This window comes from Rana temporaria, chromosome 1 (assembly GCF_905171775.1).
Source record: "Rana temporaria chromosome 1, aRanTem1.1, whole genome shotgun sequence".
Lineage (NCBI taxonomy): Eukaryota > Metazoa > Chordata > Amphibia > Anura > Ranidae > Rana > Rana temporaria.
In genome coordinates this window covers 518,830,416-518,845,757 of record NC_053489.1, presented here as the reverse complement: position 1 = coordinate 518,845,757, position 15,342 = coordinate 518,830,416, and the positions used below count along the sequence as shown (strand labels likewise).

Sequence of the window (15,342 nt, the reverse complement as noted above, 5' to 3'; positions counted from 1 at the left end):
GGCGCCCCTTCATAAGGCCGGCTTGGGGGCTGGCTTTGCTGGCTTGCGAAACCACTGCTTCGTCGATACTGTTTGGTATTGGAAGGCCCCTGCCCAGGGGAGTACTGTCGTTTAAACGCAGGCCCCCGAAACTTCTTCTTGGTGGGCAAAAGAGTACTTTTTCCGCTTGAAATGGTCTGGATGTATTTGTCCAGGTCTTCTCCGAAGAGTCGTCCTCCATGGAAGGGGAACCCTACCAGGAGCTTCTTGCATGGGGGCTCTGCCTCCCAGCTCTTTAACCATAAGCGTCTTCTCATATGGATAAGGGATAACGATAAACGTGACGCTTGCTGGATAGAATCCTTAATCGCATCTACCGTAAAGCGTATGGCCCTAGGGACGTCCGAAAATTCTTCTGCCTGCTGGGCAGGAATAAGTTTAAGCATCTGCTTAGCTTGATCCGATAATGCTTGTGCAACCCCAATTGCAGCCACAGCTGGCTGCACTACTGCCCTTGCAGTAGTGAAGGAGGTTTTAAGTAGCGTTTCCAAGCGTTTATCAACCGGATCCTTGAACACCTGTATGTTTTCTACAGGGCATGTTAAAGATTTGTTAACACATGAGATGGCCGCGTCTACAGCCGGGGCTGCCCATCTCTTGGAAAATTTCTCTTCCATAGGATATAAGGCAGAGAATCTTTTTGGTGGTACAAAGATTCTATCTGGCTTGGCCCAATCTTGGAACATAACTTCCTCTAGTAGAGGATGGATCGGAAAAACCGCATTGTTTTGAGGCGCTCTTAGTGAGCCCAAAGCTGAGACCGTTGATACTTGGAGATCTGGTACTGGCAAGTTGAACGTCCTATGGACCAAGTCTGTTAAAACTTGAACCCACCAGCTCTCCCTTTGGGAGGCTGCGCCAGACTCCTCCGTACCCGGATCCTCGATCCCTGAACCTACTTGGTCCTTGTCCAAGAGGTCTTCCAATTCCCCTGCGGAAGGGACCTCCTCATCTGAGGGTTCACGCTCGGGCGACGGAGATCTATTCCGTTTTTTGCCCCGCATAGCCTTGGCTATCATTTTTTCCATTCTTTTTTCCATCTCCTTTAGAGAGGTGGACAGTACCTCGTCCGTGACCACCCTAGGGTTGGACTGACCCGTGCCAGCTCCAGCCCCAGATCTCGATGGTCCCACCAAGGCTCCCTCTGGGGAAAGTAGCGGTATGACTTTGTCCGAGACCTCAGACCCTCTGGGGGAATCCCCACCTCTTGTACCCTCTGAACCAGATGCCATGGTACAATACCGAGGTACGCCCGCTACTTAACGGTGTTTGGGAAAATAAATAGTTGCCCAAAACCTTTCTGGGGAAAAAAATGCCTTCCTTATTAATTTGTTTTGTTTTTTTTTGTTTTTTTAAACCAAAGAAAGAAAAACCATTCTGTCCCCCTTTAGTAGTATTTGCCAAAAAAAAAACTGCTGAAAAAGAAACCCTATCTCTAGGGTAAAAGACAGTCTTTTTGAAGACTGTAATACTCTTCTTTGGCCACTGTGTGTCCTCGGCGCCCCACTCTGCCGCTCTGGTCCTTCCTCTCTCAGTTCCAACACTTCACTGAGCTGGGAACCTTTTGGAAGGGCCGCCCCTTCCTTTTACCTACAGGCCCGCCCTTCCCCTGTCAGAAAACGGCGCGAAATTGCGCCCATATCACGGGGACGCGCCCGCGGAGGGGGGGGGGGAACCACACGAGGAGGTCAGAGGCTGATCCTGCCGTCCAGGCCAGGATCCACAGAGCGGCATTTTTTCCTGCAGCAACCGCCTGGACCTCTCTGAGCAGGCTTGCAGGTAGGAGCATTCACTCCCTTTTACATAAGAAACCTCAGTAGATTCCCAGGGGCTTCTCTTAGAGAGAATTGTCACTATACACACAGGCCCTTTTTCAATGCTTTCTAGCACCAGTTGCAATACTACCAGGGAGGTCACGATTATGGGGAATATATACATACAGAGTCATCCTATCCTAAGATATGTGACTCACCTTGCCAGATGCAGCGCATAAACCATAGGCATGTCCCACTGTGACCTTCCCCCCAGAAAAAACCTGCTGCGAACCAAGTTCCGCAAGTTTTCCCTTCACTTACCTGCTCCATGCCGCAGGACTTTGCACAGCAAGAGGTCCAATCTTCCCCCATCTCCATGGGGCGTCTAGACCTTCAGGCCCTGGGTTCCTATGAAGGATCCACTGTCCTGGGCCCATATAGCACCCTGGCAACAGAAACATTAGGCCCCCAAAGGTTTCTAAGTTCTGGGCCCAGAGTCCAGCTCTCTGTGACAGAAAGCATTATGGGCTATACCCCAATGGTTTGGGGTCCGGTTACTGACCACTTTAGCACTGAGGCCTTTGGACAGAACCGGTTAGCCCACCTTAATCCCAAGGATGTGGAGGCAAGCTAAACCATGACCAACACCTAGGACACTGGCGTAAAAACTGAGGTACTCCTCCTATGGGAGGGGGTTATATAGGGAGGGGCACTTCCTGTTTTTGAGATTGCCAGTGTCCATCACCTGAAGGTACTCCATATAACCCATATAGTAATGAATATGCCGCTCTGTGTCCCGTGATGTACGATAAAGAAAACAAAATGGCAAGTGAAAACTGGCATGCAGCTATAACAGTAAAGGGTCATATCCGACTTCTTTGTTTATATGTGATCTACTGTATAGGGCTCACAACTATGGGACCAGGGCAATTAAAGAGGAAATAAACCCTCTGCAAAAAAAAACACCCTGCAAGACAAAGGCATAATGAGCTAGTATGCATAGCATACTAGCTCATTATGATTTACTTACCTGAGATCGAAAACCCCCGCAGCGATACTCGTTCTTTTCCTCCTTCACCGCCATCTCTCCCGGAGTGACTTCCAGGTATGGTAGCTCCGGCGCTGTGATTCGCCGCATGCACACGGGAGCCGGCAGTCACGGCACATCCTCCTTTAGAAACGGCACTAGGCCATTTCTAAAGTGTGCCTGCGCCGCTGTCTACGTAGACATCGGCGCAAGTCTCTAGTGTAAATAACAGTGTAGGTTTAGGAGATATTTCTTTCACCTACAGTTAAGCCTTAATCTAGGCTTATCTGTAGGTAAAAGTGGTCTGTAAGGGTTTACAACCACTTTAAGCCTTGCTCACCCAAAGGTTGTGCCCCCCACACACATACAAATACATTGTAAGAGCCTGCAGCTGAAATTGTTTTTTTTTATCAAGTATCAGCCCCAGGTGCAGAATTCCCACTGCACACTAAAAATGGTACAGATCTTTTTATTCTGTATATTGTACATGTCAATAGACTGACCCCTATGTTGTATTGACTATCACAGTAAAGTTTGGATTTTACCCTAGGGAGGTGATGGCATCTTTGTCTGCAGTCTCGCATAGCAGTGACAAAAATATATTGATTCTTTTTTTTTATGAAAGGAACTAGCCAACAGCCTTTCGATGTAGTCCAGCTTTGCTAATTGCTAGCCTATCTGAAAAAACGTGGCTCAATTACATACTGTATTTATTGGCGTATAACACTCACTTTTCTACCCTGAAAATAGAGGGTAAACTGTGCCTGCGTGTTATACGCAGGGGGCTGAGGAAAGTTTTTTCCCTGAAATTTCCCTCTTAAAGTTAGGGTGCGTGTTATACGCCTGTGCGTGTTATATGCCGATAAATACAGTATATATTAGAGCTGGTGTGACCATATAACAACCAGTCTGAGGGGCAGGCATGTACTAAAATATAGAAATATGTATTTCTCTAACAATGTATTCCTATTATGCAAGTTAAGCCCATAAGAGAAAATGTATCCTATCTCTAATATACAAGTGTACTCTTTTATAGAAAACCCCTTTATGGGTTTATCTACCTCCCTGCGATTCAGTATGCCCTCTCACAAACCTCAGAGGCCGTGTGGACCATATCTTTACTGCCTAGTTCTCTGCCATGCTAGATGACATTATAAAAAAGTTCAACTGCAAATTCAGTCATCACTAAAATGATTGTCAACCTGCTACGTAAAGTTCTACAATGAGCTAGACTGCATACTTTAACACAATACTTCTTATTGCGCGAGAGAAATTTAAAGGGGTTGCAAAGGTTTGTTTTTTATTTTCTAAATAGGTTCCTTTAAGCTAGTGCATTGTTGGTTCACTTACCTTTTCCTTCCATTTCCCTTCTAAAGGTTTTGTCTGAATTGCTCACTTCCTGTTCCTCCCAGTAAGGTGTTCAGTAAGCTGTTCAGACTGACTAAACCTTGCTCGGATGATGGTGGAAAGCTTACAGGAGGAACAGGAAGTGAGAAATTCAGACAAAGAAAACAAAGAAAAAAAAATCATTTAGAAGGGAAATGGAAGGAAAAGGTAAGTGAACCAACAATGCACTAGCTTAAAGGAAACTATTTAGAAAATAAAAATAAACCTTTACAACCCCTTTAATGTAGAACAGTGCATTGCTTACTTCTCATATGCAATATGTTTTCTTTATTCTTAGCTGCAAATCAAAAGGAGACTCTGACCCTGACCGTTAAAGTAAAAGAAGAACCTAAAGATGAAGAGCTTAGCAGTTCTCTGTCTCCACATTCTGGTTATACCTACAGCCATGAATCTGAAGCACGCCTCTCCAGCACACCAGATGAAGCCAAGACCCAGGAAACACAGCCAAACCTAATGTCACAGGATATTTCTGTCAAAGCAGCATCTGAGCTCCTCATGAAGCTTTCAGGTAATTAAAGCTGAAGTTTATTCTGCTATTATTTTGCCTTTTCTGGTTCTTCCTTTCTCTCCTCATCAATATGCTAAATCATTTTTTAAATAATTTTTTTTTTCTATTTGTATTACGTACTTTTTTTTTTAGATCCAGTGATGTCATCACTGGATCTCTGTGCTTCTCTATGCAATGCAGGCAGATACATGCTGGTGGAAGGCGCCAACATGGTGCTGTACATAGCTTCCTGAAAGCATCATACCACCCTGCCTTTGATAGGTGGGTGTCAGTCTGGAGGATCAAGCTTTCCTAGGAAGGCTTCATTTGCATGCATACTGTCCTTGGTATTACCCACGTAACGCTGAACTTCCATGATTAAAAGAACTGAAATCCAGTGAATGAAAGGGGTGGGCCAGGGAGCTGGGGACAAAAGTAGAGAAGCCTGTGCAACTGTACGAGACTTGAAGGTAAGGCTGGAGTTCAGCTTTAATACAGCAATGCTGCTTCATCAGCTGTCTAGCGGATGCTCTGTAGAAATTCACCTTGCCAGTGTCATTACAAGCTTGGCTAAAAAGCCTGGACTGATCTGTCAAAGTCATACCGGTTGTACATTACATTTAAAGACCCACTGGAGAATCAAAACCGGTCCTTCCATCCTAAAAAAAAAAAAAAAAAAGTTAAAAGTTTTGTTTATAAGTGGAAATTGTATGAAGCAAAATTTATTTAAATATATATATGCATTTAATTCGCTTCTAAAAATGACCAATAAACTCTCTATACTGTAAGTTGTGTAAAAATTACTGTTCTCTGTATTGTCTGGTCAGAAGACAGATGTTTCAATATGGCACACCCTGGTAGTATTATTATTATACAGGATTTATATAGTGCAAACAGTTTACAACAATTGCAATGCAATTCAATACGGGAGGAATCAGAGGGCCATGCTTGTTAGAACTTACAATCTAGAAGGGAGGGTCAAGAAATACAAAAGGTATTAACTGCGGGGGATGAGCTGATGGAGAAAATAAAACTACAGTCGTTAGGTAGGGGCAGCATAGGCATCTCTGAAGAGAAGGGTTTTCAGGAAATATCTAAAAGTGGACAGAGTAGGAGATAGTTGGACAGATTGAGGTAGGGAATTTCAGAGGATGAGAGAGGCTTGGGAGAAGTCCTGGAGGCGAGCTTGGGATGAGGTGACAAGGGAACTAGAGAGCAGGGGGTCTTGGGAGGAACAAAGAGAATAATTTGGTTGGTAGTTTGAGACTAGGTCAGTGATGTAGCTAAGGGCTACATTTACTTTATTTAAAAAAAAAAATATTTTGAATTTAATTCATTGGGTGAGCAGAAGTATGACAACGTTCATTGTCAATTTATAATTATTGTAATTGCAGTCTAGATGATCAAGAGTGTTTTAAATGCTTTTTTCTAAGGCTTATGATCCGGAATGCCTCCCATCATCAATGTATTTCAGTCCCCTTTGTTGCTGATCTCCGTACTCCAAAACATGTAGGGAAGCATGTTAGTGTTTTTTTTTTGTTTGTTTGCTTGTTTTGGTTTAACCACTTCCCTACTGAGTCATTGTGAAATGACGTCGGCGGGAACCCTCCCTTCCTCCCTCCAGGTGGATGTCATATGACGTCCTGGGCTTCCCGGGGTGGCTAGGGTGCGCACGTGCCCACCGTTTCGCTCTGGACTCGGTGCGTGTGCCCAGCGGCCGCGATGTCCGCTGGGCACCCGCGATTGCCCGCAATCATGGCAGGACCATGTATCTGTGTGTGTAAACACACAGATCCATGTCCTGTCAGAGAAGAAGAGACCGATGTGTGTTCCCAGTACAGAGGAACACACATCAGTCTCCTCCCCTTGTGAGTCCCCTCCCCCTACAGTTAGAAACACTCACTAGGCAACATATTAACCCCTTGATCGCCCCCTAGTGTTAGCCTATTCTCTGCCATTCACATTTACACAGTAATCAGTGGAGTTTTATAGCACTAATCGCTGTATAAATGTGAATGGTCCCAAAAACGTGTCATAAGTGTCCGATGTGTCCATCGCAATGTCACGGTCACAATAAAAAAAAAGATTTTGGAGCATATATATTGATTCCTTTTTTCTTTCTTTTTATATAGACATTACTATGACAATATATACGTTTAATAATGACATGCAAACCAGAAATGCGCAGCGACATAGTGCATGGTATCATAACCACACATATACCATTTTAATTAAAATATCGTATTTTTATACATATAAATGTTGTTTGTTTTTAGACATACAAAAGGCTGCAGTCTTCAGAATTTCCACATTCTTTATTTATGCGCAGTATCACGTCGAATTTACGCCCTAAGATACGCCGGCTCAATGCCTGTGACGTGAACGTAACCTACGCACAGCCCCATTCACGTACGACTTGCGTAAACGACGTAAAAAGATACGCTTGTTCCGACGTCCATACCTTGCATGGGCTGCGCCACCTAGAGAGCAGCTTTATCTTTACGCCGGCGTATGTCTTACGTAAACGGCGTAACTAATTGCGACGGACGTACGTTCGTGAATCGGCATATCTACGGCATTTGCATATTCTAGGCGTAAATCAACGTACACGCCCCTAGCGGCCAGCGTAAATATGCAGCTAAGATAGGACGGCGGAGAAGACTTACGCCGGGCGTATCTTAGCAACAGATAAGCGTATTTCAGATTGAGAATACGCTTATAGATACGACGGCGCCGCATTCCGACTTACGACGGCGTATCTACTGATACGCCGTCGTAAGTCTTTGTGAATCCGAGCCCACATTTTGTATTTCTGGGTGTAACACCACAAAAGGTGTAAAAGTTCCTGCAGAGAATATTTAGGTAGAGCACTATAAATGTTATTTCTTTTTACATATTGTTGAACAGTATTGCGATCTACATGTGAAAATAAAGCATGATAGGCAGGGCTGTAGCTGAAATGTTCTCCATGGAAAGTGTGATACTCGTAATTAATAAAAAAAAATGTAGAACGTTGGCAGAAATTGGCATGATTCCATCCAGCAGTGCACAGATAAGGAGTTTGGGGATATGAAACATAACAGAGTGAAACTACCATCTGTGACTGTCTGATCAAGCCCATCTCACTGCTCTGCTGATTGTTGTATTAGCGGCTGCTATTACATCACCGGGGTCAGGCTGGTGCACGGATCATACAGCTCAGTGAACACAACACCTACTGACGGACAGTTGTTGAATGTCATGTGGTTTAAATATGCTAAAATGCACAAATAAAATAAACATAAATGATATGAGCCCTGCCATCAGGATAATTTTTCATCTGTCACTTGAGTTTTATACTGTAGCATATATATAAATATCAAATTCCGGTGATCTGTTTGAATAATATTAAAAAAAAAATCTTGCTTTTAAGTGCCTGATTTTTATACTGTGATAGTGATTCTGTAGGGTCATTCAGCTGACCCTGGTTGGGACTGGCTTGTCTTTTTATGACCTAGGCTACTTTCACACTGGGGTAGTGCCGGCGTTAGCGGTAAAGCTCTGTTAGTTTTTAGCGACGCTTTACCGCTGTTATACCGGCGCTTTTGGGCCACTAGTGGGACGCTTTTAACGCCCGCTAGCAGCCAAAGAAAAAGTTAAAACCGCCCGTGTTGCAGCGCTGCCGAAGCTCTTTGCAGGCGCTTCAGCAGAGCTGGCCATTCATTTCAATGGGCAGGGTGTTTTGGGAGCGGTTTATACACTGCTCCTGCACCTCCCCAAAGATGCTGCTTGCAGGACTTGCAAACGCACCGCTCCAGTGTGAAAGCACTTTCACACTGGGGAGACATGAGAGGTGCTTTTCAGGTGCTATTTTTAGCGCTAGAACAGCGCCCCAGTGTGAAAGTGGTCTTGGTTTTTCCGCACTTGTAGCCACATTTGGATAACACCTGCTTTATATTTGTTACATGTCCCATTAGAATATGTAGCCTACTTTTTTTAGATGCTCTATTCTAGGCGGTTTCTTTGTTTATTAGGGGGCTGGACAGTGATTTTGACAAAATTAACCCTGTCAGGCAGATCTTAATTATCAATTGTCTACAATAAGAAATGGTTAAAGGTTTAAAGGGGGGCGGCAACCCATCAAAATCAATCTCCAAGTCGACCACAGCTAGGTGACTAATAGGTCATACCCTCAGCTTGCTGACCCACCCTCTGCAGAACCTCAAACACAGTGAAGCTCATGTATGAAGCAGAGGCACTATCTTTTACAGTTCGGAGCACTCCTACCTGGATCCCGCTGTCCCTCTTTAAGCAACTAGATTCACGTATCTCTTCCTTCCTATGGAATAATTTGCCCTCCTCGACTCAGTTTGTCTACGTTAAGACCTTAGCCTCTGGTTGGTTTGCACTCCTGAATTTTTTTCAATACTTCTTGGCTGGGTAGCTTGTTCATGCCCACAACTGGCTTATTGTCAACCGGATAATGCTACAGTTGTAGTGGAAGCTGCCATCCATGGATCGTATGAGTCATTGCAGTCTCTCTTCCTCACAGAGGCTTTGAAGCCCCTTATCTCCTCACCTGAAAAATGAGAACAACTATTAGGCCTCATGCACACTGGAAGTTTTTATAGCTGCTGTTTTTGGCTTTAGATGTTTTTTTTCTACAGTCAATAAACTCTCCAGCATGTTATCCTATGTGTTCATGCACACACAGGCTGTTATCAACTGTTTTTGGCTGGGACCTTTTTGGCTATAAAAAAAACAAAAACAAACTAGTGGGTTCTGAGAGGAGTTTTTTCAGCTGTAAAAACGATTGAATGTCAAAAAACGCGTGGCTCAACTGAGTTTCTTAACATTTGTATCCTTTACTAATAGCAGAGAGGTGGTTTCTGTCTAAAAAAACTGCTAACGCTAAAAAAAGAAAAATGCACTATAGCAAAAAAAAAGCTGAAAAATGCTGAAGATCTCACTGCAAGGTTACTGGAGTTTTTACAACGTTTTTAGAACGTCCAGTGTGCATGAGGCCTTAAGGCTTGAAATAGGGTTGGCATACGTCATACAGATGTGGCTGGTCAGTGGTCACCATACTTACCTCTGTGTAACAACCAAAATCTTTACTATCTTTCGTTACCAATGCCAGCCATTTGGGCATCAAGGGGAGTTAAAGTGTTTTTTGTTTTTTTTGCACAGAGCAGCCTCGATCCTCCTCTTTTTTTTTTTTTCAAACTTGCGATGGTGAAAATATACTTTAATGCATTTTGCCATATATATGAGATCTTGATTTTTACAAGCATGTTTTGGAATTTCCTTTGAAAATAAAAACTCAAACTCTTAGTTAACAATACAATAGAAATCCGATATCTGCCTTTGACATCTCTATACCTCCCCATATTTGCTGGGACTAGAAGATAAACTTTAGATGTCTAACCTTTACTTGATGTTATTTTGTGTGTGTGTCAGTTCAGCACCGTCGACCTTTTATTCATATATATATATATATATATATATATATATATAGAGAGAGAGAGAGAGAGAGAGAGAGAGAGAGAGAGAGAGAGAGAGAGAGAGAGTGAGTGTTTTTCTGTGAGTATGATTGTATCAGTGGTGCTTCAGTATTTCCAGCAATCTGGATAAAGATCTTGATAGGGCTCTATTACTGCTTATAATAAGGTCATTTGGAAGAAGTACCTTTCTGTAGTAGTCAAGTTCCCTCCATCTTGTGTAGCCCTTTACAGTAGAGGAGATAGGGAAGTTTGTTTTTTCTTCCTACTTTTATTATCAGTCTCCCATTTTTAAAATCAAACATATTTCCTTTAACTAAGCATTGTCTTGAATTTTTTTTTTGTTCATGCTTTTGTTTTTTGGGATTTAGCTAAAAGCTGGCAGTGTCGAGACAATGGAGAGTTTGACTTATGGCAGTGTTTCTTCACTTCATTAAACTATGCAAACTAGTTATAAAAGCCCATATTTAGCAAGACCCCACTAATTTATCTTCTTGTCTGTTATACCCCTATGCTGTTATGCAATGCCTAGTGTGTGCAGGATGCATCATAGCGCTTTGGCCTTCAGTTGGGTTCAGGGTACCTTTGTTAATGCAAAGATCTGCTGTTGCGGTTGGTTTGCAAAATGCTGGGTGGTGCTGCAGTAGGATTTTCTGGCAAAATCTAGTAAGTGCATACAGCTGATGACCTGATTTGTATTTTAATTTAGCAACAGGTACACTTTAAAAAAGTTTCAATACAATTTATTGTATAGCAATATTTCAAACTGTAGCTTACAAATACTCACTGAACCTATCAGATGTACACCCAGGTATACGTATACATATACCAAGTGCACTTTGACATATGTCTCCTATTCACAGTATGTTTATAATTTAAAGCATGTTTTTTTTTTAATGCATGTTCCTTTCATATTACTGAAAACTGTTCAAATAATTTTGCTGTAAAAATTTGATAAATTCTAGTACCTCTTATCTCTTTCAGGTATTTTTTATTAGTTATTTCAAAGTACAATAAATATTTCATACCAATAATTTTTGTAATAAAACAATGGTTATAAGCACAGGTAACAAGGCTTCTCTCTTCTCATGTTCTCACTAACCTCCGAGTAGGCGGGCGGCTGAGGCGTATGCTAATGCTGCGATTATGTATGTTCTCCGGTGCTTTTAACATCTTTGAGCACACATAGTACATTTCAGCATGGGGACCCTGAGGCTAGTGTGAACATAAGAAGAGGCGCAAGGCACAAGAGTTTGTCAGTGAGATCTGTGACTTTCATGCATTAAATCAGAGGACATGTGAGTAAATTGATTTTAATATATTTTTATTAATAGAGGATTTATTGCACTAGGGTGCATATGCTCTTGTTTTTTCTATTTTGCTCATATATTGTTTTTTACCATCTGGTGGATGAAGTGTGAGCTGCAGCTGTTCTGAATATAAGGAGAAGCTTTCAGAGACAGGTTTTTAGCCTGTGGAGGAGCGCATTCACCACATATTTATTGTGCTTTGTTTTACTACTTAGGCTGCATTCACACCTGAGCGTAGCGTTTTGCCACGATTTTGCTGCGTTTTTTACGATTTGCCGCAATTTTTGTTGCGTTTTTTTTTTCCCGCGTTTTATCACGAATTTGGACAGGTCTAGGGTCACCAATGTTAAAAACAGAAAAACGCCCAAATACGCTCAATTCGAGCGTCAAAAAAGGGTCCAGAACTTATTTGAGCTTCAGGCATTCGGCGTCAGGCGTTTTGGAGTGGAGATGTGAATCATCTCCATTGAGAATAATGTATTTTTTCCCCTCTAGCGTTTTGGAGCTTCATGCTTCAGGCGACAAAATGCTCAGGTGTGAATGCAACCTTAGGGCTTGTTCACACTTGACTAAATTTCGAACGCTCCTATAGTGTTTGTATGGCGTCAGTATGGCCATCGAACAGGAGTCAATGAGCTTTAGTATGGGGATTAGACAGGCGTTTTATAAGCATTAATGAGAAGAAAAAATGCTCCCCAAATGCCCTATAGGCCACTTTGAAGCGTTTGACGAGTGTTAAAACTGCACCACAAATGCCTATTCCATTAACGCCCTGCAACCAATCCACAACTGACCGTCAGAGCATTTGCGAGGCGTTAACATAGACTTGAATGGGAGGCGTTGAAAGGCTTTAAACTCCTCCTGACTCGACATGAGGCTTCAATTTTGAAGTGACATGACGCTAATGCTTAGTGTGAACAGCACTATGTGCTGTCTATTGTATCTTGTGCATAGGCATTTGAGGGGCCTTTTTAAAAGCCGCTCAAACGCCTGCTCTTAATGCCAGTGTGAACTCAGCCTTAGTCTGGCTTTTGCTCACAGCACTCCACAGAAACTACTAAAACTCACTAATTATTTACAAACTGCTAGGACCAATGGCCACTAATTCATACTCTTACTACTAGACCTCTCTGCGAACTTTGACACTGTTCACCACCCACTCCTTTTCAATAAACTCCACTCCCTTGGTCTCCAAGATTGTGCTCTGTCCTGGTTCTCCTCCTACTTATCACAGCACTCCTTTAATGTAACCTACAACCAGTGGCGTCTGGTGTTTTTTTGGGGGGGGCACAAAGAACCCCCCAGTTGGTTGGTCGGAGGCACTGCCCCCCTGGCACTTTCCCCAATCAGGTTGTGGGCTCCTATGGGCAGCGAGCAGCGGCCGGGTTTGCAGGATCTTACGTGTAGAGTGTGGGTTTGCGGGCTCCTGCAGGCAGGTTGTGGGCTCCTACCGATGGTGGGCAACGGCTCCTGTGTCCTCTTCTACATCACGATGGCTTCTGCCTCCTCCTCCTAGGCGTTTAATAGGACCGCCTTTTCTTTTCAGCCAGTCGGGTAACGGGTCTCAAGACCCGCTTCCTGATTGGCCGGGAGGAGGATCAGTGTGGAGATAGCGAATATTCATTCAGAGCACTGCGCCACGAGCCCACCCTTTTTTGAAGTCAATACGCCTCTCATCACGTGCTTCAGAAAACATACCCCCGCCATTGGAATCCATGCATCCGGCGCCCTGCATGTAGATTAGGGGGCCAGATGCATGGATGGGGGGAAGCGCCTGTGCGCACCTAATGGACAGGCCGCTTCTGCCTAAAACTCTGTATCCTCCTCTCCACTTCCTCTTTCTGTAGGGGTCCCCCAAGGCTCTGTTCTAAGACCGAGAACTGGTAATAACAGCATAATATACCTCATACGTAAAGAGCTGTTTATCACAGCTCAATTTTGTAATTGATTCTTTGTTTAGCGTTTTCTTTTTTTACATGTTTATTCGTAGCAAATTGTTTGGGGGGGGTTTTAGTTTATATTTTGCATTTATAGATTTGTTTGCACAATAGTAATAATACAGCGCTTCTTTATCAATTTGTTTTAACACGGAGTTAGACATTATATGCAATTGTATTAAAACTGCCACTAGGAGAAGGAAGCTTTAAAAATGTCTCTCTGTTACTATTGGTGCATGAGATGCCTATGATCCCACTGTCGACAGCAGAGCTTATAAGCTAACGGCACAGAGTCAATCGAAGTAACTGTTTACATTGGAGAGCCCTTTCCTCCATCTCACAATGAACAAAGTAGAATGGAAGAGGATTGGTATTGTCTGTGATTGAGAGGCGAGTGAGGCTGCAGTACAGAAAGGATTCAGTTCAAAGTGCCACTGATCTTGTGGGAAAGTGGACACCCTCCAAAAAAAGATCATCTTGGGGTAATCGTTTTCTAAAGAAGGTCATTTTGGTGGTGTTTGTAACATCCTGAAAATGTAGTTAATGTTTTTAATAACCAAAAGTACAGGAAACTATATATAAAAAAAAAAACATGTGTTTTTGTATATATATGTGTGTGTGTGTATATATATATATATATATATATATATATATATATATATATATATATATATATATATATATATATATATATATATATATATATATATATATATATACACACAGTATATATATTTTTATATTCATATATATGATGCTGATATTATGTTTGTTATATATTGTTTATATGATAATAAATATATATATATATATACTGTATAATACATTAACCACTTCAAATCCAGAAGGTTTTACCTCTTTCATAACCAGGCCATTTTCTACCATGTGCCACTGTGTTACTTTAACTAGTATTTGTGCAGTCATACAACGCTGTACCAAAATGAAATTTAAATCTTTTTTTTTTTTTTTTTTTTACACAAATGGAGCTTTATTTAGGTGGTATTCGATCCTCTGTCTTTTTTTTTTTCCTGCAATAAAACATATCACATAAAAAATATAAAAATAAAATCTCTTAAGTTTTGGCTAAAATGTATTCTGCTACATGTCTTTGATATATATCCCAATAAGTGTATATTGACTAGTTTGTTTGACGGTTATAGCGTCTACAAACTATGGGATATATACTGAAATGTTTATTTTATACTAGTAATGACGGCGATCAGTGACCTATAATGGGACTGCGATACTGCCGCGAGCAATCTGACACTAACTCACTTTGTGGGATCTAACTGCCACTGACCTCACCAGTGAGATTATTACAGTCATCAGCGCTAGTAATATGCACTGTCACTGTACTAATAACACTGGGCAGAAAGGGCTGCTTTTACTGGGGATCTAGTTGTTTTAGCAGGGAATGAAAAAAATAACTAGATCCCCTGTCACTGAACACGGATGTGTTTACAATCACAGAGCTGTAGTGGGTGAAGCTCAGAGCCGGGTTCTGGCCAATGAATGACCGCTGGTACCCCCCGGTGATCAGCATGTGCTGTGACACATCTGTTGACACAGACTGGGCCCCCGCCCTCTGCTCCCTCATTACAGAATTTGATTGACAACAGCAGCAGCCATTCTGCTGCTACCAGTCTGTGCAGAGAGGAGGGAGACATCGACGAGAGCTCTCATGCACGCCGCTGGATCAGATCAGGCTCAGGTAAGAATAGGGGGTGGCTGGGGGGCTCCTGCAACACAATGTTTTTTACCTTAATGCATAGAATGTATTAAGGTAAAAAAAAACCTTGAGGCTTTGGAACCACTTTCCTTTGGGTTAAAGAAAAGGATTGCCGCTCTCAAAGTTTCCAAACCTTCACAGGAAAAGTGTCCCGCCCTACTAGGAGCTAACA

The 15,342-nt window shown here is 42.4% G+C and overlaps 1 protein-coding gene across 2 annotated transcripts in view; it reads left to right on the top strand.

Annotated features, from left to right (window-relative positions):
* The window catches only part of ZNF827 (zinc finger protein 827), a 314,048-nt gene that overhangs the window by 167,262 nt on the left and 131,444 nt on the right, over positions 1 to 15,342 (top strand). For both annotated transcript variants that reach the window (XM_040331699.1, XM_040331692.1), the window contains exon 5: positions 4,505 to 4,735. In XM_040331699.1, coding sequence (XP_040187633.1) covers positions 4,505 to 4,735 — 231 coding nt within the window. The remainder of the gene's footprint in view (positions 1 to 4,504; positions 4,736 to 15,342) is intronic.